General features: G+C 41.2%; 1 protein-coding gene across 3 annotated transcripts in view; it reads left to right on the top strand.

Annotated features, from left to right (window-relative positions):
* cdan1 (codanin 1) overlaps positions 1 to 24,062 on the top strand; it is a 46,266-nt gene that overhangs the window by 288 nt on the left and 21,916 nt on the right. For 2 of the 3 annotated variants that reach the window (XM_041266169.1, XM_041266165.1), the window contains exons 2-10: positions 13,616 to 14,241; positions 16,429 to 16,620; positions 17,044 to 17,240; positions 18,546 to 18,656; positions 19,045 to 19,123; positions 19,578 to 19,698; positions 20,652 to 20,761; positions 21,360 to 21,449; positions 22,083 to 22,158. In XM_041266169.1, coding sequence (XP_041122103.1) covers positions 13,616 to 14,241; positions 16,429 to 16,620; positions 17,044 to 17,240; positions 18,546 to 18,656; positions 19,045 to 19,123; positions 19,578 to 19,698; positions 20,652 to 20,761; positions 21,360 to 21,449; positions 22,083 to 22,158 — 1,602 coding nt within the window. The remainder of the gene's footprint in view (positions 1 to 13,615; positions 14,242 to 16,428; positions 16,621 to 17,043; positions 17,241 to 18,545; positions 18,657 to 19,044; positions 19,124 to 19,577; positions 19,699 to 20,651; positions 20,762 to 21,359; positions 21,450 to 22,082; positions 22,159 to 24,062) is intronic. The other variant, XM_041266168.1, reaches the window with a different exon arrangement.

Below are 24,062 nucleotides of genomic sequence, written 5' to 3'. Positions count from 1 at the left end.
TACATATATTGCGATATGCATTTAAACGTCGTTCGTTTGGAGATTACAGACGGTATAGGTCGTTCGTGTTATTGGGACGGGAGGATGACAGTGCTGTAGATTATTGTTCAGTGTACTTTCATGACTGAAAACTTCATATCCCTACATTGCAAAACCATTATGGTAGCATTACATTGTAATAGTTCAACAGAAACAGTTTGAATTGTGTTGGTACTTTATAACTGTTCAGATTGGGCTTGTTTAAACAAGCTTGTAAAACAGAATTCATATCGCACTTTTAAAATATGAAGTAAGTTGTTATTTCAAGAACGGGGTTAATGCTTTCTAGCGGTTTAAATTTTGAATTCATTATACACACTTGAATATTTCGTAAATATGTGTATATGGCGGCTGAAGGGGGTGGGGATAATATAAAAATGTAAATTACAATATTATTGTTCTTGTAGTCAGAGCTGGGATCCATGCTGGGACAGTCATGCTGTTCTTGTTTAGGAGTTACCCAGTGTTGAACATATCGGAACTGTATTTATACTGTAATGCTATGCATAGCTGCCGCATCAGTTTCCATTGTAGTTGGTGCATGCCTGCCTAGGCCCCCAGAGTGATGTCACAATGAAGGATAAGAAGCTTGTATGTGTTGAAACTACAGAGGGACTGAGCAGAGAGGTGACGATAAGCGGAGTTGACTTAATCACTAGCCTGGCAAACTAAGCATTAAAACACAAATATAATGAATACAGTTAAGTATAGATGTATACAGTAGTGTGCATTGCATCCCTTCCGTTGTAGTTACTGTGCCGTGCTTCTCTACACTTTCTTTGAGCTCCACCACTGTAAGACTTTATACCCATGTTTTTAAATGCCCTCCATGGCCAGCTATCCAATAGTGATGTAACTTGGCAATAATGTATTTGTATTAGAAGTTATTCCACATACTGTAAATCTGTCATTTTAATATACTTGATACTAATACATCATTTGCATGTCACAAATGCCACTATACAATTTCTATTATTCATTGCCATTTCTTATTCTATATTGCCCTGCACATATAGTTGATGTATGTTATAACCATCATTCTGTGCAGCCTGGGCGGGAATGCATGTTCCTGGCATACTTGTTTGGTGATGTGTATAGGTTACATCAATGTAATCTAGTCCCATTACACTACATGTGCTGGGTGTGTAGTGTGTGATATGGGTTTTGTTTTTATGTACTCATCCTCAAATATCGGTTGGTTAGTTAACACACACACACACAACAAAAAACACATCCCATGGTTCACATTGGCATGGGAGTATCCAAATTATTGTTGATTTGATCGACAAATGTTGTTGTTTGTGTAAAATACACATCATAAAAAAATTGTACCTCTAATACAGAAATATACACTAAATCAGTTTTATTAAGTCAATATTAAAGGTAAATTTACTGTAAATTAAATTGTGCCGCTATTGATTTATTTGTTTGTGGTGTTAAAATGTATTTGCACACAACAGTGCGGCAGCACCCCCTTGGATTTGCATGGCTTCCATCATATACAGGGGTGTGGCAGAGCAAAGCTCTGCCCTTTTTAAATTGGCAGGGATGGGGTTAATTTCCCCTACCTGCCTGGGTTTATTATGTTCAGGTGGCTGGGGTTGATTAGTTGATTAGGTTAATTAACGATCAATCAGCGCCCAGCCACCTGACATAAAAGGAGGCCTCTGCTTCTCATTTGGGAGGAGGGAGCTGAGGAAGCAGGTTGGTTTTGTTTGGTTGTGATTTTTCAATTTTCTAAATCCAGTGAAGGCATTGCCCAGCCTGGAAACCTTTATTTTGTACATTTTGCTTTTTGTCTTTCTGTTTCAATTCCTTTGTTTTGGCCCTTGTGCCCTTTTATTTTTGTATCTATTTATAATAAAAGTATATCTTTTTTGAACTGCAGTCTGTCTCTGGGCCTCTATCCACTCGCCAGCCTGCCACAAGGGGTTACAGTTTTGTTCAATGGCTTTCAGCACCCCCACTTTAAAAATTGTTTGTGTCACTGCACTTACTGTGCAGGTGTGTGCACGTTGTAAGATCGAGAAGTAATGAATGGGTTTTGAAACAACGCATTTGCTGTGGGTGACAAAAGATGTTAACTATTGTGTGAAATTAGTTTTGTTGGTTACACAAAACTAGCATTAACCCCGTCCCCCTCTTAAAGTATGTGTTTTGCCTAGAATTCTTTTTGCAGTGTATGGCACAAACTGCAGGTTTCCACATCTAAATTTTTTTTATATGCGATGGTGAGTTTATCTTTTCCTAGCTATTGGGTTTAAGCAAAGATAAGGTGCTGTCCCTTGGTGTTTTTTTATTTTTTAAATAAAAAAATATTAATAGCGGTATAATTTTTTACAGTAAATTTACTTTTAATATTGACTTTATAAAACTGTGTTTATAGATTAATTAGTATATATTTATGTATTAAATATACATAATTTATGATTTAGTGTATTTTACACATATTGACCAACTTTTACCATAATAAAAATACATAATGTATTTTGTACAGCGCCTTTCATTAAAACAATACAACATTTCTTATGTTACCATTTACTTCTAGTCCCATCATAATTCCATGTGTGCCATGAAAATGTTTCTACTGTCAAAAACATTAACTTCGAGTTAAAATGTTAGGTTAGTTACCGTAACCCTAGTTCCCTGAAATACAAGACGACCACTGATGACGTTACGTATGGGATAGGCCATGAGATGCAACCCCGGGGACCGTAGGCCACCCTGATGGTTGACATACTCCACCACTGTTGTGCTGTCTGTCCAACTCAACACATGCGTACCGCTCAGCACTGGCAGAAAGTGGTGGAGAGCAAGGGGTACCACTTCAACTTCAGCACATTTACATGCAGGGATGTCCAGCGGTCCGGCCAGGATTCACGTACTCCTCTGCCTTCCAGACTGCTCCCCAACCAAATCCCTGAGTTGGAGGCATCTGTCATCACCACTTGGCGGTTCAACACTACTCCCATTCAAAAACCTTCGTGCAGGTGAGAGGTCTTCCGAGTATGCATGAGACACAGTCAGCCGACGGTGTCTGTCGCATTTGGCACTGAGGTGGAACATATTGAGCCATGCTTGTAGCAGGCGCATGCAAAGCAGACCCAGCTAATATGTTTGTGGCCATCAGACTCAACAATTTCTGGCACAATAGGCGGGTGACCTGTGGTCCCTGTTGAAACAGAGAGAGGCAATCCGGGATAGCTGCAACTCTGTCTTCCGACAGGTATGTGCGCATCGTATTGGAGTTCAGTCGGAGCCCCAAGTACGTAGTGCACTGCACTGATGTAAGCCGACCTTTTGCATCGTTAATGGTGAGACCGAGCCTCACCAGATGCCCTGTCACGACCACCATGTAGGCCAGTGCTCCCTGTCGTGACTGGGAATAGATCAACCAGTCGCCGTTTTACTCTGATCCCCTGTCCACACACTTTGAAAAAGGACGAGAAGCTAGGGAGAGGCCAAATGGCTGCACAGCAAACTCGTAAACGCTTCCTTGGAAAAGAGAAGCGGAGATACTTCCTTTCTCTGGACGAAGGGGAACGTGAACGTGCGCGTCCCGTAAGTCCACGGTGGTGAACCAGTCTTGCAGCCGGACAGGCTGGAGTATGTCACGGTGCGTCAGCATTTGGAACCTCCTTTCTTTTAAGAACCCATTGAGGAGCCTCACGTCTAAGTTGGGGCGAAAGCCACTGTCCTTCATGGGTACCAGAAAATACCTTGCGTAGTACTCCTCTCCATGTCCTGGCGAGGGTCTGTCACTAAAGTATTAGTCATGCCTTGAAAGGGAGGAGGTCCCATGCGAAACTGAAGCGTGTAACCGTTTTGCATGGGGGCGAGCATCCAGGAGTCTGAGGTGCAAGCACACCAGTACTGCAGCTGTTATACCGAAAAGGTGGTCTGAGGCCCCCCAGCCTTCAGGGACCCTGCTTGGGCTGCTGAGGTGGGGCAGTTTGGGGTGGCTGTTTAGGGCGCCGGCCTTGAAAACTCCTCCTGTGATGCTGGCGTGTGGACTAGCCACTTCCTGCGTTTCCTCTGCCTGCCGGTTGGGCCTGGTTGTTTGCTGCTGGTATGCGGAGCCGTGGGGACTGGAACTGTTCTGGTGACAGTCTGTGTCTGAGGACTTCGACAGCGGTTTGACCTGCCCCACACGGAAGCTCGGGGAGGGAGCAATGCGGCCACCAACCAGGACGACTCGTGTTCCCGGTGGCATTTCTGTAAGATCTCCTCCATGGCTAGCTCAAAGATGTGTCCCGGAGATATAGGCGTGTCAAGCAGCGCGGCCTTACAGCATCAGGAACTGATGAGGAGAGAGGCAAGCGGTGTGGCCTGCTTTAGAACGCTAGGACCTGAGGCCGAAGGAGCGTACCTCCTCCATGAAATCTGAGAAGGCCATTAACTTCTGAGGGTGAGGGGCCATCACCTGCATCCGGAAAACTGACCGGCGTGGTTCTGCCGCTGGTGTCCAAGGGACCTGCAGGAAGGCTGCAACGCGTCCCATAAGTGCTGAAACTGAGCTGGACAACAGGGTGGCACTGGCATCTGAGGCTACCTCGAAGCCAGGTTCTTTCTCAGTAGGGGGCTCGCCCACCTGCATGTCAGAGGCCGCTATGGAAAGCGTGTTCTCTTGCGCCAGCTGGGACGCCTCACCCTGAACTCTCCTGTGGGAGGGGGGGGTATGGCAGTTGGGGCTGTAACAGAGCCTGGACAGAGGCCTGTGACACCAGTGCCTGTTTTGCAAAGAGCTCTAGGACCTGGGGCATCTGGGCCTTGAGGTCCATAATGGCCTTTTCCTGCTTGGAATGCTTCACCCTTCTCGCTTGTGGATGTCTAGCAGGGGGTCCTGGGACAGGTCGTGGAGGAGGGGCTCTGGGGCTCCAAAAACCGCCGACGGTCCAGCCATAGAGGATGCGGAGCTCGCCCTCGTGGCCCTCTCCAAACGAGCTTCTTTCACCCAGGGCTGGAATGCCCTGGGTGAAAGGGCCAAGGTGGCATGTTGGACACCCAAGCACCCCGATCCCAGTGCGCACAGAGTACCGTGGCACTGTGTACTGCATACCGTGCAGCATTGTGAATTCCTGTACTAGCGCTGTAGCATTGGGTACTAAGCACCGTGCATACCAAGTAAACCAAGTAGCGACAGCAGTACTATGTGTACCGTGCAGCACTGTGACTGTACTGACTCTGTGGCGCTGGGCACCGTGTGCCGTATGCACTGAGCACTTGTGCATAGAGATACCTCAGTATCAAGGGCTATGCGAAGAGTCACTCAACAGCGGGGATACAACAAGACATCTGAAAGAATTGACAACCACTCGCGGGTGACTGCACAGGCAGTTGCTCACACACGACAGACAGATAACAAAGAGCGGCCTACCACGAAAGCGAAAAGGCTGCTGAAGGACAAAGGCAAAAAGGCTTGGTCTTTTCAAAGATGTCGATTCCAGGGAGCCAGCTTTCAGCAAGAACGCAAAGGAAATACAATTGACTCGAAGCTCTTTTCGATCAACACGCTAGGCTCAACACAGGTCTTACTGTACCGTCTTGAGAAGGAAAAAGAGGAATGGCTTCCTTTGGTTGATAGTTTTATCCCCTCGGTGGGCGGGACTGAGTGAATCATCCCAGGAAGGGGCCTATCGGCAGCTCTGGTATAGAGAGCTCTGCGGTACCTACCCATTAGGCAGGCATATCCCATAGGTAATGTCATTGGTGGTCATCTTCGAATTGAAAGGTAACTCCAGATTCAGCCCAAATACCTACTTTTTGAGCAGGGTTCGGATTCGGCCGAATACTTAGGATTTGGTGAACCGACTCCGAATCCAATATCCGCCTAGATGCCCATCCATTTTAATACATCCCTTCATTACGTGCAGTTCTTATTTAAATAAGACACGAATCTGTTATTGAACGTAACTGTTGTATTTAATAACAAGAACATGTTTGATGAACTCTGTTGGTGATTAAGTAGATTCAAGAAAATGCACAGAGTCCTTTTCTTCAATCAGTTGCCAGGTTTATTGAAATATGCAGGGAGTCTGGTCCCAGGTACAGGACAAACAGAATACTCATCATTACAATGTTTGCATGACATTAAATACCCTTCTGTATAGATGGTCCACCTCCTCTTTCTCTGACACTTAACCAATTGCAAAGGTAATTTAATTTATTGTGTGTGTGTGTGTGTCTGTGTGTGTAGTCTAGTACATCTGCCTTTTGTTAGCCTCTGAACTCAGTGCATTCTTCACACTCCTGGAGACAAAGCCTGTCCATAAATCTGCCTTTTGTTATCTTGTTAGCTTGCAGTCAATGTTGGGCAAGAAGCTTGTAGACGCAACGTCTCTATCAATTGTTAGCAGTACATGCAATTTGAACCAAACAGTCTGCTATCTGCAATATTAGTCTCCTTTCAGAAAAGAACACCAGTATAGCTCTGCCAGTCCACATGTGTAGCAAACTGCTAATCAATTCTCAATCCATTTTTTCCAACATACCCTACTTTTAGAATATAAGATGGAGGGGGGTGACCTGCTACAACCAAGTTGCTCACGTGATCCCGAGCCCTCAGATGTCCTCTTCGCTGGTTCTGAGTAGTCACATCAAGTAATGTGTTTGTATAATATATTATAGTGAAGCATGTTCCTCTCATTCTAAGTCTCTCCATTATGTGTAGGTATCTACCTTGTTTTCGCTGTTTCTATAGGTAAGTTTGCTATAAGCAAAAACAAAACAAAGATACGTACAAATAATACAAAAAATGAAAAATAAACATAGAAAAATACAGTAAATACAGTTAATATCACTGTACACAGGTGTTATTTCTTATTCATGGTGGCTCCCAGTAAGTTTACAGTTTCCCATCTGTCAATGGTCCTTTGTAACTGTCGCTGTTGTTTTTTCCACCAGAAACACTGAATGCTATTCCACAGGATCAATACTATTACTAATAACAGTATTGTTAAAACAATATAATCCCAAAAAGTGTTCCCTAAGGCCTGCCATACCCATCCATATTGTTTCAATACAGTGGCTTTTGATTGTGCCAAATCAACTTTGACCTTAGCTTTGAGCAGCTTCTCTTCCGCTCTTTGTTGGGCTATTTTAACCAATTTGTGCATTTGAGAAAAAATGACCGAATATGAATCTAGAAACGTGTCATCCCACCAAGCTGTAATTTGGAACTCGTCTGCTTCAGTTTCAGGTATATATAGATCTCCAATCTGAACTGCATGTGTTGGAGTAAAACAAAATCCTGGAGAAGCCTGACAAATTAAATCTCCATACTTAAAATTGGTATGGTTACTCAACACACACCATTGATATTTCCCAACCTGCACTGCTTTTTTCCACCCCTCTAGTGGATGTACCTCTAATTCAGTGCTTATATTTCTGTTGATTCCGGTGATTGCAGGACACCGGCAAACTACTTGACTGTTTGTTTCATAACAGCATGCTTTACGCACCACACCACTCCAGTTCCCTCGTTGAACTTTGTTATTAGGATCCATGTATGGTATTGAGAGATAGAACCCTATATGACCAGGTGGTTCCTTGCCGTTCTCCTTTGGCCACACTAAACTAGCTCCCAGGAGGTCAGTCTGATCAGGATGGAACATTGCCAACCTCAACCTGAGTTCCTCCTGTGCATGTCTAGGTACCACTCCTAGCCTAATGTCCATTATTTCTTCCTTCATTGTTTTTAAAAGGTCACCCGCAAATATTCTACAATCTATCGCTTTGGTCAAATTGCGCAAGGCTCCCTCTGTTTCATCTATTAGCTCATATATAGCTGTACCCTGGAGTGTAATCCCTTGATTTACATACATTTGTCCATTCCCCAATCTTTCCATTCCTTCTCCAACAGTACTTGCTATCCAAGTTTGCCCTCTTGACATTTGATAAATATCCCAGCTATTTGCAACCGAATTTCCTGCACCAAACCAGCCTGCTATTTCATCAAAAAGCCCCCTCTTCCTACGTTTCTCATTACCTTCATACATTTGTTCGGCTATTCGCTGTTTGTGATCTTTTATTGTACTACCTATTTCCCTTTGAAGCCAATTCTGGATATTGGTATGTTGCTCTGACCTTACAAATTTAGGTGAATCATTGTTATTTTTAACTTGCATATGTCAAATTCCATCATTCTATAATCCAATATTCTAGCTCGACCATCTCAATCTTAAAATGCACGTAAGATTGATTACAAACTAAAACTATGACTTAAAAATGATCACTATACATTGAACAAGTACAAAATAGCGTGTGAATGCTTAACTATCTATATGTAACTGTGGCAGTGCGATTGCCCTGCACAGTGGTAAACTAGTGTTTGTGTGGTTTATATGTGGGAATGGGTTTATTTTGTGACGTTTTGGGACTTGCTTAGTTTGATTGTATTATTGTTTACAGACGGGCGCTCGATTGAGACTTGCTGCCTCCTATGCTTGGTTGAGGGAAGGGCAGCAAGTGATTGGCTGTGCTGGTCCTCAATCAGCACGTGGGCGGGTCTCGACCGAGTGTCCGTCAGTTTAAAAACATCCGCGGGAGATTGCTCGGGGCTGCTGCAAGGCCTGCCGTTTTCACGGCACCTTTTGAGTTATAGTTTGGGGTATTGTGTTTTATTTTGCACTTTTTGTACGGTTTACTGTATTTGTCCTCTGTGCGTTACCATCGCTGGTAACGTCACATGACCGCCTTTATTTTACTTTCGTTTTCTGTTTTTGTTAATAAATCCTGCGCGCCTGTGCCGGCGTTTCAACACCACCTCAGTCTCTCTGTATGCTTGAACAGCGGCTACCCACACGCGTGACTCGAGGAAGACCCTGTCACAGTAACACATTAGTATGTAAGTGTTTCTTATACAGTCATAAAAAACCTTAATTATATCTCGTGATATTCTCTATACAATACCCCCACAAATTTAATAATTTTGCACAGCACTTCTACTGCTAACCTATTACAAATAATGTTAACATGAATTTCCCTTCATTCATTTTAGACATATACAACACTGAATCATTCAAATGTCACGTTCTTTTGAAAATGAATGTCCAGTATAGCTGACAATATTCTTCAGTAGCACAGCAGTTTTCAATGGTCTCGTCCCATTCACAGCCCCTGCTGTACGATCAGTTGTTTCACCGTTGTCTCCACCTGTGTCCCAATGCTTGAATCTCCATCAGAATTATTTATTTTCCAAAGCTAGAAAAATCAAGTGCAATATTAATTCTTTTGATAACATCTGATTTCATTTAAACCTTCAATGGGGTTATTCTCTCCTTGAATTTTCTTTATTTCATCTGGGAATGTATAGGCTATTAAAGCAGTTTGTAACAGAGAAATATAATACTCGCTTCTTAAATCCAGTGATCTGTTTAAGCCTTTGTAAGCTTATTTATTTACAAGATCTCTACTGGTGTTTAAGTGCAAAGTCTTTTTATTTTTGTCTTATCACAAAACAGCTATTTCTGAGCACATCACCCAGAATCGAAAAAAACTTCAAGTTAATATCTTTTATACAATCTTTATTGATTTGCACAAGTTTGTCCATAGTTTCATATGGAACTTTCCCAATTGGCACCCTAGCCATCCCCCATTTTTTTGTTTTTTTGTTTTTCATAACCAACATTTGTTCCCCAATTTGAAATTGTAACCCTTTAGGTAGGGGCTTAGTCCTATGCTAATTGTGCACTACTTCGATTTGTGCTTATAATTGACAAAGAAACCCCTGTAGGGTGATAGTATACTAACACAGACAGCCTAATGTCAACCAAAGATTTTACACTTAGTTGCTGGTCCATTTAGTATACATTATCCCTCAGTGATATCTTGTATATGTAATATTCCTTATTCAATTTTCAATTCAATAACCCACCCTCTTGCAGCTGATAAAACAGTAGCCTATTAGGTAAGTTATTTAGTCTCTCTGTGTTAGTTTATGTGCCTGTAGCAAACAGATTGCTTTCTCTGTTTTTATTGTTTTTTAAATCAAGTTATAAAACCCTTTTCAAAAACGTGTCAGTTTGATTAATATCACGCCATGCATTTTCAAGAATTTACAAATAAATCTGTTAATTCTTGAAAAATAAGTTTCAAATAAATCTGTTAATTCTTGAAAAATAAGTTTCTAAAAACTTTCCATAATCAGTACTGCTGATTATCCAGTACCACTATCCACCAAGCCTACAGTCCTATACTGCACTGTAAAATCCCTTGCGCCAACATTCCTATTTCATTCTCATGTGATCTGTGGTTTCAAATATGTATTCATAGGTGATTCATAAAATTCACAAACAAACAGACAAACACTTAACTTTGCTTCATGAAAATATTTGTAATAAAATATTTCAAGGTTGATTTACTTAATTAGTTTCAGATTTATTGATCTCCAGAAACATTTGTTTTCTTCCTAAGTGTTTTTTCAAGCAGTCAATGTAGCAGCAATCTCTACATTATCTCTCTCTCTCCCTCTCTGCACTTTCTTTTCTAGTTAACCCTTAGAAAAACAAAAAGCTCTGTGTATATCAATATAATCCAACACAAACTTTTTCATTGTTCCTTTGTATATTTGTGTTACTGTTTCAGTCCAAAGGTTGGCCATTCTTTTGCAGTCAAACAATTCATCCATTAACCTGGGTCTCTTTCCCTTATCAAACCCTCTTATGATCGGGGCAAGACAATAAGTATTCGTGCTGGTTCTTAGTACGTAGTTTTACTAAGAAGTTACTTTATCTCCACGCTTGAGCAAAATCAGAATTACTCAAACAATCATTAATAAACAACTTCTTAATTACATTTTAATGTGACCTTTTAATTTAATTTTTACAACATGCATTCCTCAAAGTTGATATAGAATCTTTAGCATTACAGTTTTTTTTTTTGTTGATTGTTTTTTGTGGGCTACCAGTCTTGAATTGCCTTTGTCTTTTTCTTCTTACGAGACACACACTCCTGATCTGTTACATGAACATGTACATTACTGTTCTGTACATAGCTTCCCTGGCACGTCAAAGCACTACACGATTTACTCGATTGACTTTTTTTAGGATTCCAGAGGTCCTCTTTCATACATAAAGTCCTAATAGTCAATACACTTTTAGTTAAGCAGTCTTAACTAATTGTGTCCTCAATGTACATGAATTATCAAGTAGTCAAAAGTCCTCTTTCATACTTTACCCTTGATTCTCACTACATTCTAAAAACTGCATATAAAACAAAAAACCAGTAACTACTCACCAATGTACGTGGTTATATGTTCGATCTGAAGTCCTGATTCAAAGATTCTCCACACCGTCTGAGCTGAAAGTAGAAACAGTCTCCTTCTGCCTGCTTTGTCCTGGTCCTCTGCATGGCAAAAAGGTTTCTCCGTAGTCAAGTATCAACCCCCCGGTATTTGGAAAAAAAAAGTATCAGGAAACAGTCCACAGGTGGCTCGCCAATGAAGTAACTTAACAAAATAGATGATGGTGATTAAGTAGATTCAAGAAAATGCACAGAGTCCTTTTCTTCAATCAGTTGTTAGGTTTATTGAAATATGCAGGGAGCCTGGTCCCAGGTACAGGACAAACAGAATACTCTTCATTACAATGTTTGCATGACATTAAATACCCTTCTGTATAGACGGTCCACCTCCTCTTTCTCTGACTTTAACCAATTGCAAAGGTCATTTAATTTATTGTGTGTGTGTGTGTGTGTCTGTGTGTGTAGTCTAGTGTGACAACCTCTGAGCTCAGTGCATTCTTCACACTCCTGGAGACAAAATGTCCATAAATCTGCCTTTTGTTATCTTGTTAGCTTGCAGTCAATGTTGGGCAAGAAGCTTGTAGATGCAATGTCTCTATCAATTGTTAGCAGTACATGCAATTTGAACCAAACAGTCTGCTATCTGCAATATTAGTCTCCTTTCAGAAAAGAACACCAGTATAGCTCTGCCAGTCCACATGTGTAGCAAACTGCTAACCAATTCTCGATCCATGTTTTTTGGATTGGGTGCATCCCTACTTTTTACGTGCTGTCGTTTCGGAGCCTCCAGTACTTTGCATTTTTTGCCCCCGATCTGCCCAAGGCAGTGGACACATTAAATGCGTCCTGGCTACAGTCAGAATAAAGAGAGAAATCACTGACCTACTGTATTTTCATAGAACACAAGTTATGACAAATGTGCATACCATTTGACTTTGCTTTTCCACACCCCGATTACATAACAAGATCTATGCCACTGCCATCTCAGGACTATATAAACACTTCAATGCATTAAGTTCAATGCTCTGAGTTTTTGTTCTTTTTTCACCTGTCGTGCATATACAGTATTAAAGTGAATTGACTGTATAATACTTGGTACAGTGTGCAGTGTTAGGATGTTTTAAGTTAACATAGGATTACTGAGTGTTATGTTACAACACCGCCATCTAGGGGATGGAGGGTGTTACTTCGGGAGTTAATGTTCATGTTATTAATAAAGCAGGTAGTTCAGTTTCTACTCCCGTCCTCTTTAATAATAGCACAGAGTATAATAGTTTGGTACAGAGCAGTGAATCATTGTAGTTGGGAGTTTACAAGTACTGTACAGGTAGTATAAATACATATTTACATTAATATTATAATAAGGAAGCTGCAGATCATTTGAGATTCTTGCTGGACTGATCTTCTCCTGTACGGTTAAAGGGTGAGTGTGCTGTGCAGTATTTATACTTGTAAACACTTTTTATAGTGCCTGATATATTGATTCAAGCTCAGTAACTATAATTCCTCCCGTTTGAACGAGCATGAACAATCAATTGACTCGGAGCAGAACTCCAAACTATGGAAGGCCATCCAGGTAAAAATCAGCGTTATTTAGTACATGTTCTAGTTTGGCCTCAGTATGTGTTGTAATTCTAATTATTACACGTCCTAATTTGGCCAATCGGAGCGCTGAAAATGAAATGAGAACCAATGAATTTAAATAAAGTAGTCTGTGTAATAAATTATCCTATTAAGTCGCCTTACATTTGCCCAGTTGGTGGCAGTATATTGACTTGGTATTGGGTAAAGTCTAGTGAAAGATAGATAGACCGGGTCCCTCTTAGACGAGCATCAGCCGGTGGATTCAGAGCCTCAGAAAACACTTTTAATTCAGTGTTAACCCCACTGTAACTAATATGCCATTTTAAACAAGTGTTAATAGGTCTGACATTTGAATGGTAATAGCTATTATAGCTATGGTAACTCAATATTTGTGTAAAACTGAAATAAGTATAATTAGAAAATAAGACTGATTGTGTATATTGGTAATGCAAACTGAGCCGTGTCACGTTCAACATTGTCTGTCTCAAGAAGTCTGCAGCCTTCAGCAAATCTGTAATTGCACCATAGAAGAAAATCTCTCTTTGCTATGATTTGCAATTTTTCAATATTTGAAACGGATACTAAATAACGCGGATTGCAAAGCTGCGACATTTGTGTTGTTGCACTGCAACAATATCGCAACATTTAAATAGCTAGCTGTGGCTACCACTGTAGTTAAGGCGCTAGATGCAAAAACTTGGATTTTGGAGCGGCTGTCTTGAGTTGTATTTTCTTCTGTTTCTCATTCCAGCTGGAGAATGGCAGCTGTGACAGCCTGGCTCAGTTTTCTGTGCTCCGGAGAGATTTTGTCCCATTCCTGCTCAACTTCCTCCGCGAGCAAGCAAGCCAGATCTTGGCCAATGGGCCTTCCACCCCAGCCAAGACCCCCAGCTCCAAGGGACTGAGGACCCCCGGGTACCCCAGCGATCGGAGTGGAGTCTCTCAGAGTGGCCATGCGCCCCTGAAAGGAGCCAGCCGGGTGCAGCTGTTCTCGCCACCCCCTTGCAGTCCTGCGCAGCCTGAGTTTGACACGCCAGGCTCCCAGTATCTCAGCGGGGTCACCTCTTTGAGCAGCCCCAGCTTCACGGCCAGCCCTGCAGCCAGGAGGTCTGACCAGAGAGCCAGCCTGGGAGAATTCCTTCCCTCCTCCCCGGACCTCCAGCCTCCTCAGCGCCGCGGCAGGAGACGGAGCGGCGGTCCGTCCAGCAGTGGAGGCCGGCAGCCAGGCAGGGAGGCGGGACGCGGGCTTAATGAGGAGACGGGGCGCTGGGACAGGGGAGGCAGGACTGAGACCTCCATCACCCCCCCTCCACCCCAGCTCAACATCAACAACCTGGAGGACTTCCCTCCTGTGGGGGCCATCCCTACACCAGCTGGGTGAGTCATCTCTTTAGAGCCATCAGGGTTAACGAAGGAAGCTGCTAATCATGCTCATGATTCCTATGGTATCTCCAAATACTGTCATCAAGCATATCAACTGAAGCAGCCAATGACCTACCCAACAATTAAGATACCAAACACTGAACTAACTTCTACCCAGCAAATTATATACGTAAAAGCCAAAAATCTAATTTGTGGCATTATTTCTAAGATATCTAATACAAACAAAAGCAACAATAGTACAATCAATTTTAAGTTTGTTTGGTTGCTGAAGAAAGCGAGCAGCAGCTCCAGTGCCCAGCTTCCTGTATGGTGATTTTTAGACTGTATATATCTTGTTGAGACTTTCAGTTAAATGGAATGTAATAAACGAGAACTGAAACAGTGAGTTTTTTTCCCCTTCACTTTACAACACCATTTCCACGTTTTAATTTTATTTAGTTTTTGTTTGTTCAGCTACAAAAAAGGCACAAGTAAACCTCATGTTATTACTTTATGAAAATACCATGATTTTTAATAAATAAATGGAGAATACTCCCTGAACGTTTTTATAAAATACTATTTCAATACCTTTTTTTTGTTGTTTGTTTTTTTAATGAATTAATTGTTCATAACACTATTTCACTGACGTACTAAAATCAGTGAGCTGGGTTGCTTAGTAATCGGTTTAGAAACTGAAACAGCCAGACAAAACCCTAAACAGTTGTTTTTATATTATATATCATTATATTGCACATTGTACTTATAAAGACATTGTGCTTGCAATGTATTTTTTTCTGAAGAAACTAACAACAAATTATGTGTAGTATACCAGTAGTTGATCTCTGTATATTATGGGATTGGACATGATTTTTTTTGATAAGACAGGAATTATAAATAAATAAATAAATAAAGTTACGGGACAGGAAAAATGTGGACATTACAGGATGGGACAGGATTGGAAATTATGACTTTCATGGAACAGGAACATTTTTGACACCTAAGTTTCCTTCCTCTGTCTCTAATGCACACACACAGAGGCCACGGCTACGCTCCCTGTCTCTGCCTGCGTACAGAGCAATATAATGGCTTTTATTACTTTTTGAAAAACAAGTATTTAAATTTTGAGCGAATAATGTATCTCACACACAAAGTAATTTCTGACTAACAGACGGACTGGTTATTTTTGCCTTGAATACACGTGAGATATTTGTCCCAGCACTAATATAAACAGGATTTCCCTGTATTCGGCGATTACATGAAAAAGACATTTTCTATACATTTTGTCTTTGTCTATACATTTAACTCGGTCACGAGATCTTCAGTAGTACTGAAAACATTTGAAATTTGTCAGTGTCATTTCTGTCCAAACGTTTGTCTAATTTAGCTTTTAAGGTGCAATTTTCATGCTGTAGTTTTACTTCAGCATGTATGAAGTTATGGCTGAATAATTTGTATACAGTATAAGCTTGTATTTGTAACTATGTAATTCCTGCAATGCATGTCGTCTGTTTTCAGATGAACAGTTCTATACATTTTATACAAAATAATAAATCTCCAATTTTGTTTTTTTGATAGTAAATAAAAAGCAAGTGAACATTTCCTTCAGAGCTGTTTTCTGTGCTGCAGTGCAGCTAAAGACTATTAATCAGAAGATTCTAAGGGTGGGATGATGCCTAATCTTTCATTATCGCTATATTGTTCTCCAAATAGCTGAAGCGTCAATTAATCGATGCTATGAAAGGGTAAAGGTTAAAAAAAAGCAGTAATACATGTGGAGCTGTGGATTACTGTGTAACATTGCAAGCAATGCTTTAAAAATGATTATGCATATTGCATTGATTACATCAGTTTATGTATATAGTAATTAAAAACATAACTTTTTTTTTTCACTTTTTTTGGTTGATTTGTACCAGTTGGGCTCAAATCAAAATACAAAAAAAATAAACTAATTTTAAAAAAGTTATCATTGTCCACAGCATTTTAGTAGCAAGAGTGTTACCCATGGCTTATATTTTAATTGTGTTCAGGAAATAGTGTCCATATTTTGTTTTAATTTAAGCAGTGACTGGCACTTGCATACATTCTGCCCAGCAATACTGAATACCTGCTCACTAGGGGCTTATGTTGCCAGGATGCTTAATAATGTTTTTCTTAATTTTTACACTGGGCGGGTTGTTCTTGTCTCTCCTGCCCTGTTTCCAGAAGCAAGACGAAGCCATCGCGACGGATCAACCCGACACCGGTGAGTGCAGAGCGACCCCGTTCTAAACCAAAGAACTGCTTCACCTCCACCCCGCTGAGCCAGCCACCCCCCTCCCCCACCATCCCAGAGTCCCTGAGGGCAGCGACGGACTGCTGGCTGCAGGAGGAGCGGGAGATGCTGCGCAGAGAGAGGTTTGTTCGGGCTTCTGCTTCAGGAGCCACTCTTGCGCTTTGTCTTGCTTGTACCTTTTCCGCAGCAGGTGTGATTTTTAAAAAGCGCACAAACTGACATAGGCAGCAAATAGCTGTAGACAGAGACAGTAAGTGTGCCGAGAGTCAGCAGCTTACATTGTCACGCAAGTTTAATTGAATGGTGAAAGCTGCTAGTATCTGAACTTGGGATTCTCCGGACAAGTTTGACGCCAGGTAAAGGCATATTTAGAGAGAAATAGTAATACTTTGATATTGGTGTAAGTGAGCCAAGAATGAGTGCAAGCAACATCGAGTAGTAAGGGGAATGTTAAAAACATAATTCAAATGGACAGGATGTTATTGACCTGCTTATTTCACCTTCCCGTTACGCTCCCTGTAACTGTCGTCTCCCTCTGTCTCCAGATCCAAGCTGTCCCAGCAGACCAGCTCTCCAGGACTCCCCCCTGCCCTTGAACCCAGCACCCCTACCAAGCTGGGCTCCAGCAGAACCAGCTCCAGTGGGTCGGCGGACCTCCACTCTCCCACCGCGGATTTGCACAAAGTCTCCTCCGCCTGCCAGCTGGACCTGTTAGCTGAGCTGCACTGCGCCTGCATCGCGGGTAGGAGCCTGAGGACCCCCGTAGACTGTTGATTTGTAATGCATTTCCCTTGTCTTTCTATGGCGTTTGCAGTCAATGACAGTGCTGCAAATATTGAGTTCTGATTTTTACATGTTTTTGCGCTTGCCTGGAGAATAGCCCAGCACTCATTCCATTACACCATGTGACAATATGACCTTTCAACTCTACAGGTCCAGCATAGTTTAAATATATAGAGTAGGTGGGATCAGCCAAGTTGAAATTCATTCAATCTTGTGATTTGACTTGAATGAGGAATGAATATCTGTCCAGTCCTAGTGGGTTAGATTTTTTCTGGACAGACTCATTGACAGATGGACATCAATGGCAGGTTTCACAGACATCAACTAGCACTAATCGTGGACTGCAAACATTGGGTAGTCCATGAATAGTTCTCATCAGGGTCTGCGAAACCCAGTGATGGAGCAAAAATAACAATTTAATATTGGATCAGCAGAACTGCAAAAATCATCATGAGAATATGAAGAAAAAAAACAAACATATGAAACGTATTACTCGTTTGATCGCTTGACCTTTTATTAAAAATACATGGATAAACAGTACGACACATTTGAAAATCAACGTATACAAAATGAAAGGACTAGGATTCAAAAAAATCCCACTAATCTATAATATATTGTTTATGAATACTGAATATTTCCAGTATAGTTTAATATAATTCAGGAAATTCTCCAATGATCCACAAATCAGATTTGTGCACTATAATCTCTTCAGAGCATTCGGGGGGTTGCCTTGAACACCCCAAATACCACATGACTGATGATGTAGTACCACCATGTTCCCATGTCGCTGATCAGCCTTTAACTTGGTCATTCATTGGTGCTTTGATTACATTTGTTGAATTTCTTTTTCTACAACATAGTATTATACAGTGCATTTAGATTCCAAAAATATTGAGCGTCGTCTTTAGCACATGTTTTTAAGAGTCATGGGATAAATTAGAATAAAGGATGCAGGAAAACTACCATGATACCACTTGTAGGACTGAACTTTGTGACATCTAGGATATATTGAATCTAGGGTATATTGCCATTGTTATTGGAGTTGTTTCAGTGTTCAAATTATGTTATTGACAAAACAAGCACTTTAAAAGAAAATATCAACAATTGTATTTTTTGTAATTTGGGAATCTGTAGTTTTGTCCTGCCATATAAAATGTTTAATTCTTTGGTGGGCAATGTCTCCACCTTGTAATCTGTGTACTGTAACCGTGCTTGTCACATTCACAGCCTCGCTCAGTGTCTGCAATGTGCTTGTGTTTTGTAGAGAATCTGGTGCCCAATGTCTTCCTGGAGCTCTTCTTCGTGCTTCAGCTGCTGACGTCCCGCGGATCGGCTCCTTCTGAGGAGCGGCAAGGGTGTCCGGCAGCCTGCAGGGGTAGCTCTAAACACACGTCTCCTGCTTCCAACAGTGACTTGCAATATTCTCAAGTTTTGTTCTTGATTAGACCTTTTAATAGGATCAGCAAAATATGTATGCTGTCAGTAAAATACACTGGCTTTCAAAACCGCAAAGGTCTCTTCCTTCAGATGGAAGTGGATACTGAGGTAAAGAAAGCACCTATCGAAAGCCAGCATATTTATATATATATATATATATATATATATATATATATATATATATATATATATATATATATATATATATATATATATATATATTATCACACACACACACACACACATACACGTATTCTTGCTGTGCTTCTCATATCTGGACCAGCGTTTCTCCTGTTTGTTTTTAATACACTTTATTTTCCTCTCAGATGTGTTGGACAGGCCCTACTTTAACAGCGTGCACAACTGTGTGTACTTTGCAGTCAAGGTCCTGGAAAGGCATTTTGAGTAAGTTCAGTCAGCATTCCATTCTTTAAAATGTATCGGATGTTTTAATGCAAAAACTATGTACTTTAATTTTGAAGATAATTTTGTTAAGGATAAGAAAGTCTGTTAAAAATCACTTCATGTGCAAAAAACAGACATGAAAAGGGGCTAACCATATAAATTTGACATCTACAACAAGGGCCAAGTTATATGAAAAAGGAGCCAAGTTCTTGTTGCCAAGTTTGCCCCAATTGTCTTGTGATCCTTTCTGCACATAACCTGTTCCTCTTTGGAGATGTCACATCTTTTATATGGCTGGTCCCTTTATGCTGACCTGTCTGTTTTTGCACATGTGAAATGTTTTTGGACAGATATAACTTCTCAGTGTGACTTTCCCAGTTTATTGAACTCTGAAGCCAGTGTGGTGCTTTTTCATTGGTTTGTGCTACTGGGTGGTTTTGCACTTGTGTTGCAGTCTTATCTCCCAGCTGGATAAATGCACACTGCGGCTCCTTGCTGAGAATGAGAGACTGGGCTCCTTCTCTCCAGCGCTGCGAGATCGGCTGCTCACTGCCCATGACAGCAGCTCTGCCAAGGTGGGTGAGATCTCCATGTCTCCCAGAACAGCTTCCAGCCAGAGACTGACTTACTGACTAGGAGAACATGGTTTAAACATGGCCCATATTGACAGAGTTTGCTGGTCAGGAAGGATTGATTTGCATTCGCAGAGATATAATGTGAAATTTGCACTGTGCCTAACCTAAAGTGCCATTGTCCCTTACCTTTCATGAGTGTCCGTATCCTTGTAAGTTTGTGCATTTTTGACTTCCAGGTTATAAGGAGACAACTCTTAAATATTTGCTTCATACTCGATACTCGCCTGCATTCTGTTATTCTCAAGGTCAAGTTCGATCGGTGGTAAAATACAAGAAAAAGTAACCCTTTTCTGGAAGTAATTTTACAAAGTTGCAGCTGCGCTGTCAAAGCCTTAGATCACTTTTTCACGAACACATTTGGTTAGAGCAAGCTTTGTTTTGGTTCCCAATAGGTTTTAACACAACTGCTCTTGCAAGGTTGTCCAGAACAGTTAGAAGCAAGAAAGGGGAGCAAAAAGAAAAGATAATATTGATTAGTGCAGCTCCTCAGCTCCACATTGCTTGGCTCCATTGATGTTGAATGAGCTATACATTTAGTTTTGCTGGTTTAGTGCTGCTTGGCAGGGCTATTGTTGCTGTTAAACTCAAAAATGCTATTATGGGATGCCTGTTGTGTACATGCCTGAAAAACTATTAGCAGTTGTTACCCATGAAACAAACTGACAGTGCGAAATGGAATCAGTGGAGTTTTTATTAGCGGTAACCATACCATAACATTTTCTAAATTCTTTTTAATCTACTTTGCAACATTACACCTCCTGTAAGAATGGAGCACAACATGAGAATCAAGCAGGATCTGTGCCCTGCTTAGCAATACAGGAGTTTTAATGTATCCTTCTTGTAACAGAGTTGTTTTTTTTTTTTTTTTTACCTTTGTTATTATTGTTTTGTAGGTGTCCCGAATAACACCATCCTTCATTCAGTCTGTTCCGTTCCAGCCAGCCACGGACAACCGGTCCAACTTCTATAGCGACAAAGCGTTTCACATCTTCAAGAAGCAGAGGTACTGTGCTGGCGCTGGCACCACACTGATGAACGTGTGTTTCACAAAATACCCTAATATATCGCTCACCTTTAGAGTATTTGTATTTGACTGGGGTTCTTTTATTGGATCACCATGCAAGCTACTGATTATGCAGGTTTTGACACTTTCTCTCTGAGTTGTTTCTGACCAGCTGAGCTAACATGTTGTGATTGAGTGGGACGGAGATGCTTGTATCCAGAGTCAACAAATGAATTTAAGAACCCCTTGCAACCCAACGACACATTAACAGGCTTCATGTTGTGTCATTAAAGAACCCACGTTGGCTCCAAACTTGACACTAACCTACTAAGAACGAAACTAGCATTGATGGGCTGAATGGCCACCTCTTGTTTGCACATTTTCTTATGTTATCTGATACATACAGTACTCTGTATTTGAACAATAAGTATACAATGGAGGGTTAATTAGTATATTGTTATAAAGAGACCACCATATCATCCCAAACCTGCTTATTGCTCTAAATTTCTGCATTATAGTAAGGGATATCCAAGCGCCTTGCTGTGAAGGCAGGTATTGAGTTCTAGCTGCTGATCTGTGCTGTGCTGTGCATCCCCAGAGATATTTTCTATGAGCTGCTGAGAGAGTGGGAGGACTTCCACAAGGAGCCGGGCTGGGTGTTCGACGTGGTGCTGGGCAGCAGAATCAGGTGGGACCTGCAGCTTAATCTCTGTTTAGTCATCTGCAGTGAACTAAAAGCAGTGCACTAGCTGTGGATGATCCTGTGGTCAGTACTGAGGACAGTACTAATGATAAACTGCAGGATAGGTGCAATTGCAGTGAACTAGCTGGGGACGATACTGTGGTCAGTACTAATGATAGACTGCAGGATAAGTGCAATTGCAGTGAACTAGCTGAGGATGATCCTTTGGTCAGTACTGATGATAAACTGCAGGATAGGTGCAATTGCAGTGAATTAGCTGGGCATCATCAGTAATAAGAAATGTAGGGTCGGGGCATTAAAACAAGTGTTTCAGGGTTTCTTGTTATGAACATTTATAGTTTTATTTCTTTCAAAAATAATTTGATCAAACTTTGATAGAGTTTTGAAGTTGATAAAACTTCACCTGGACATGAATGAAGGGGGCATAGCAGGCTACATTTTGCTTCAGTCCAGTGTTTGACGCACTTCTCCTCCATAGCTGAACAGCACACATTTGTATGTATGTCTCACTTTGTTAAAGCTGCAGCTAAAGAACGTCTTGATTGTGATGAGGAAGGATGTTATCCCTGATTTACATGTAAAGATGTTTCTCCTCTTTCTTCCCCTCTCTGTCTTCAGGGGGATGGTGAGTCAGCTGACTGCAGCCAGCAATCACAGTCACTTTGCCAGGCTTTTCCAGAAGCAGCTCATCCAGGTAAGAGGTACCCCCAGAGGCTGTTGTGCTAGAAACAAGCTGAGCTGCTGTCTGACAGTTGGATTATCTTGACCATAATACAGTATATGGTATCATAGTACAGGTATGATGTTTCGTAATACAAACCAAAAGCACAGCGTAGCTCATTGTAGTTCACCAAATAGTTCAGGAATGAAGATTAAGTATGTTTATGAATATGTACTTATCACAAAGCTGGCTGAGTGGTGACGTCAGAATCAGGAAATGAAACACAGACAGGACGGGTGAAATGATTAAATGTGCTGCTGCGCCATTTATTAAATAAAATAAACAGGCTAAACAAAACAAAACGCTAAAAATAAAGGGCGCGTTAGCCAAACAAACACAATAATTTAGACACGGAGCGAATGCTGGTAGTTGTAACAGTCTATTTACTTCTCTCTCAACTCAATTCTCTTTTTTACTCATGTCTTTCTTGTCCCACCTCTTGACACGCTCCTCCAAACAAGAAAAGGCTTCTATAATGGTGACGGAGGGATTAATTGGCTCTTAGTTACCTTGCTAACCCCTCGGTCACATTCTGCACGAGTTTGTTAAAGCTGCGTGCCTGTCAGCCAGTTTAGCAATCAGCAGCTGACAGTCACGCATTCTCACCAGGTATGTGAAATAATAAAGTATACAAAACATGGCTTTTCACCATCACATTTATACAGAAAAGAAATAATAAATAAACACAGACATGGGACACTGCCACAGTACTCTCCTTATTTCATTACATTTTTAACAAAAGGGTCCATCATTAAATGACCATTTGATCTTATGCATCATACAAGTATTCCATCAGGCCCACAGCATGTATCGTGATATGTGTCCTGTCATATCATGACATTAGTGTATCGTTACAGCCCTAGTCTCTGGTGACAATCGTCAGTCCTAAAGTAATGGGTGGCCAGGACGGTAGGAGTATTTGGATTCTCCCCTTCCCAGTTCAGACTATCGACTATCTTGACAACAAATCAGACCTTTTGAATTGTAAAGTACTAAGAGCTGTAATAAAAAAAAATACATTGCAGCATTGTGTTTTGTATAAGGATAACCACACTGCTAATGTTCATGAGCTTCCTAAATAGTGTCTGCTTAGTACTGGTATAAATGCTTTGTGATTGGGGCTCTTGGTACAGTAATCTTTAACTCTCAACACTGCAGACCTGTGTGTGTTTGTCTTATTTCATCTTTTCAGTAATTTATAAATAAGTTTACAGTAGGTATGAAGACTGACAGGGTTGCTTCATTTTTTTTCCATAAGAAATTGAACCAATTGAATTCAGAGTCAGACTGGGAACCCATATGAAGCTTCAGTCCTGTGCATAGGAATCTGTGTTACTTGGGTCCTGTTACCTGTAGTAGAGGAACTGGGATTTATAGCGTTGTGGCAGATAAATCAGCTTCACGTAAAAGAAAAACCACAATGGACATGATGTCCATGAGAGGTAAGGCGCAGTGTTGTGATGTTTATGAAAGGTAAGGCGCAGTGTTGCGATCATGAGGTTAAACGCAGTGTTGTGATGTCCATGAGAGGTAAGGCGCAGTGTTGTGATGTTTATGAAAGGTAAGGCGCAGTGTTGCGATCATGAGGTTAAACGCAGTGTTGTGATGTTATTGAGTGGTAAGACGCAGTGTTGTGATCTTGAGGTAAGACGCAGTGTTGTGATTTTAATGAAAGGTAAGACGCAGTGCTGTGATCATAAGGTAAAACGCAGCGTTGTCATGTTAAGGAAAGGTAAGACGCAGTGTGGGACCATGAGAGGTAAGACGCAGTGTTGCGATATTGAGAGGTAAGACGCAGTGTTGTGATCATGAGAGGTAAGACGCAGTGTTGTGATGTCCATGAGAGGTAAGGCGCAGTGTTGTGATGTTCATGAGAG

This window comes from Polyodon spathula, chromosome 12 (genome assembly GCF_017654505.1).
Source record: "Polyodon spathula isolate WHYD16114869_AA chromosome 12, ASM1765450v1, whole genome shotgun sequence".
NCBI classification, from domain to species: Eukaryota; Metazoa; Chordata; class Actinopteri; order Acipenseriformes; family Polyodontidae; genus Polyodon; species Polyodon spathula.
Note: the sequence above shows the minus strand (reverse complement) of the source record. Positions and strands in the feature narration are given on the sequence as shown.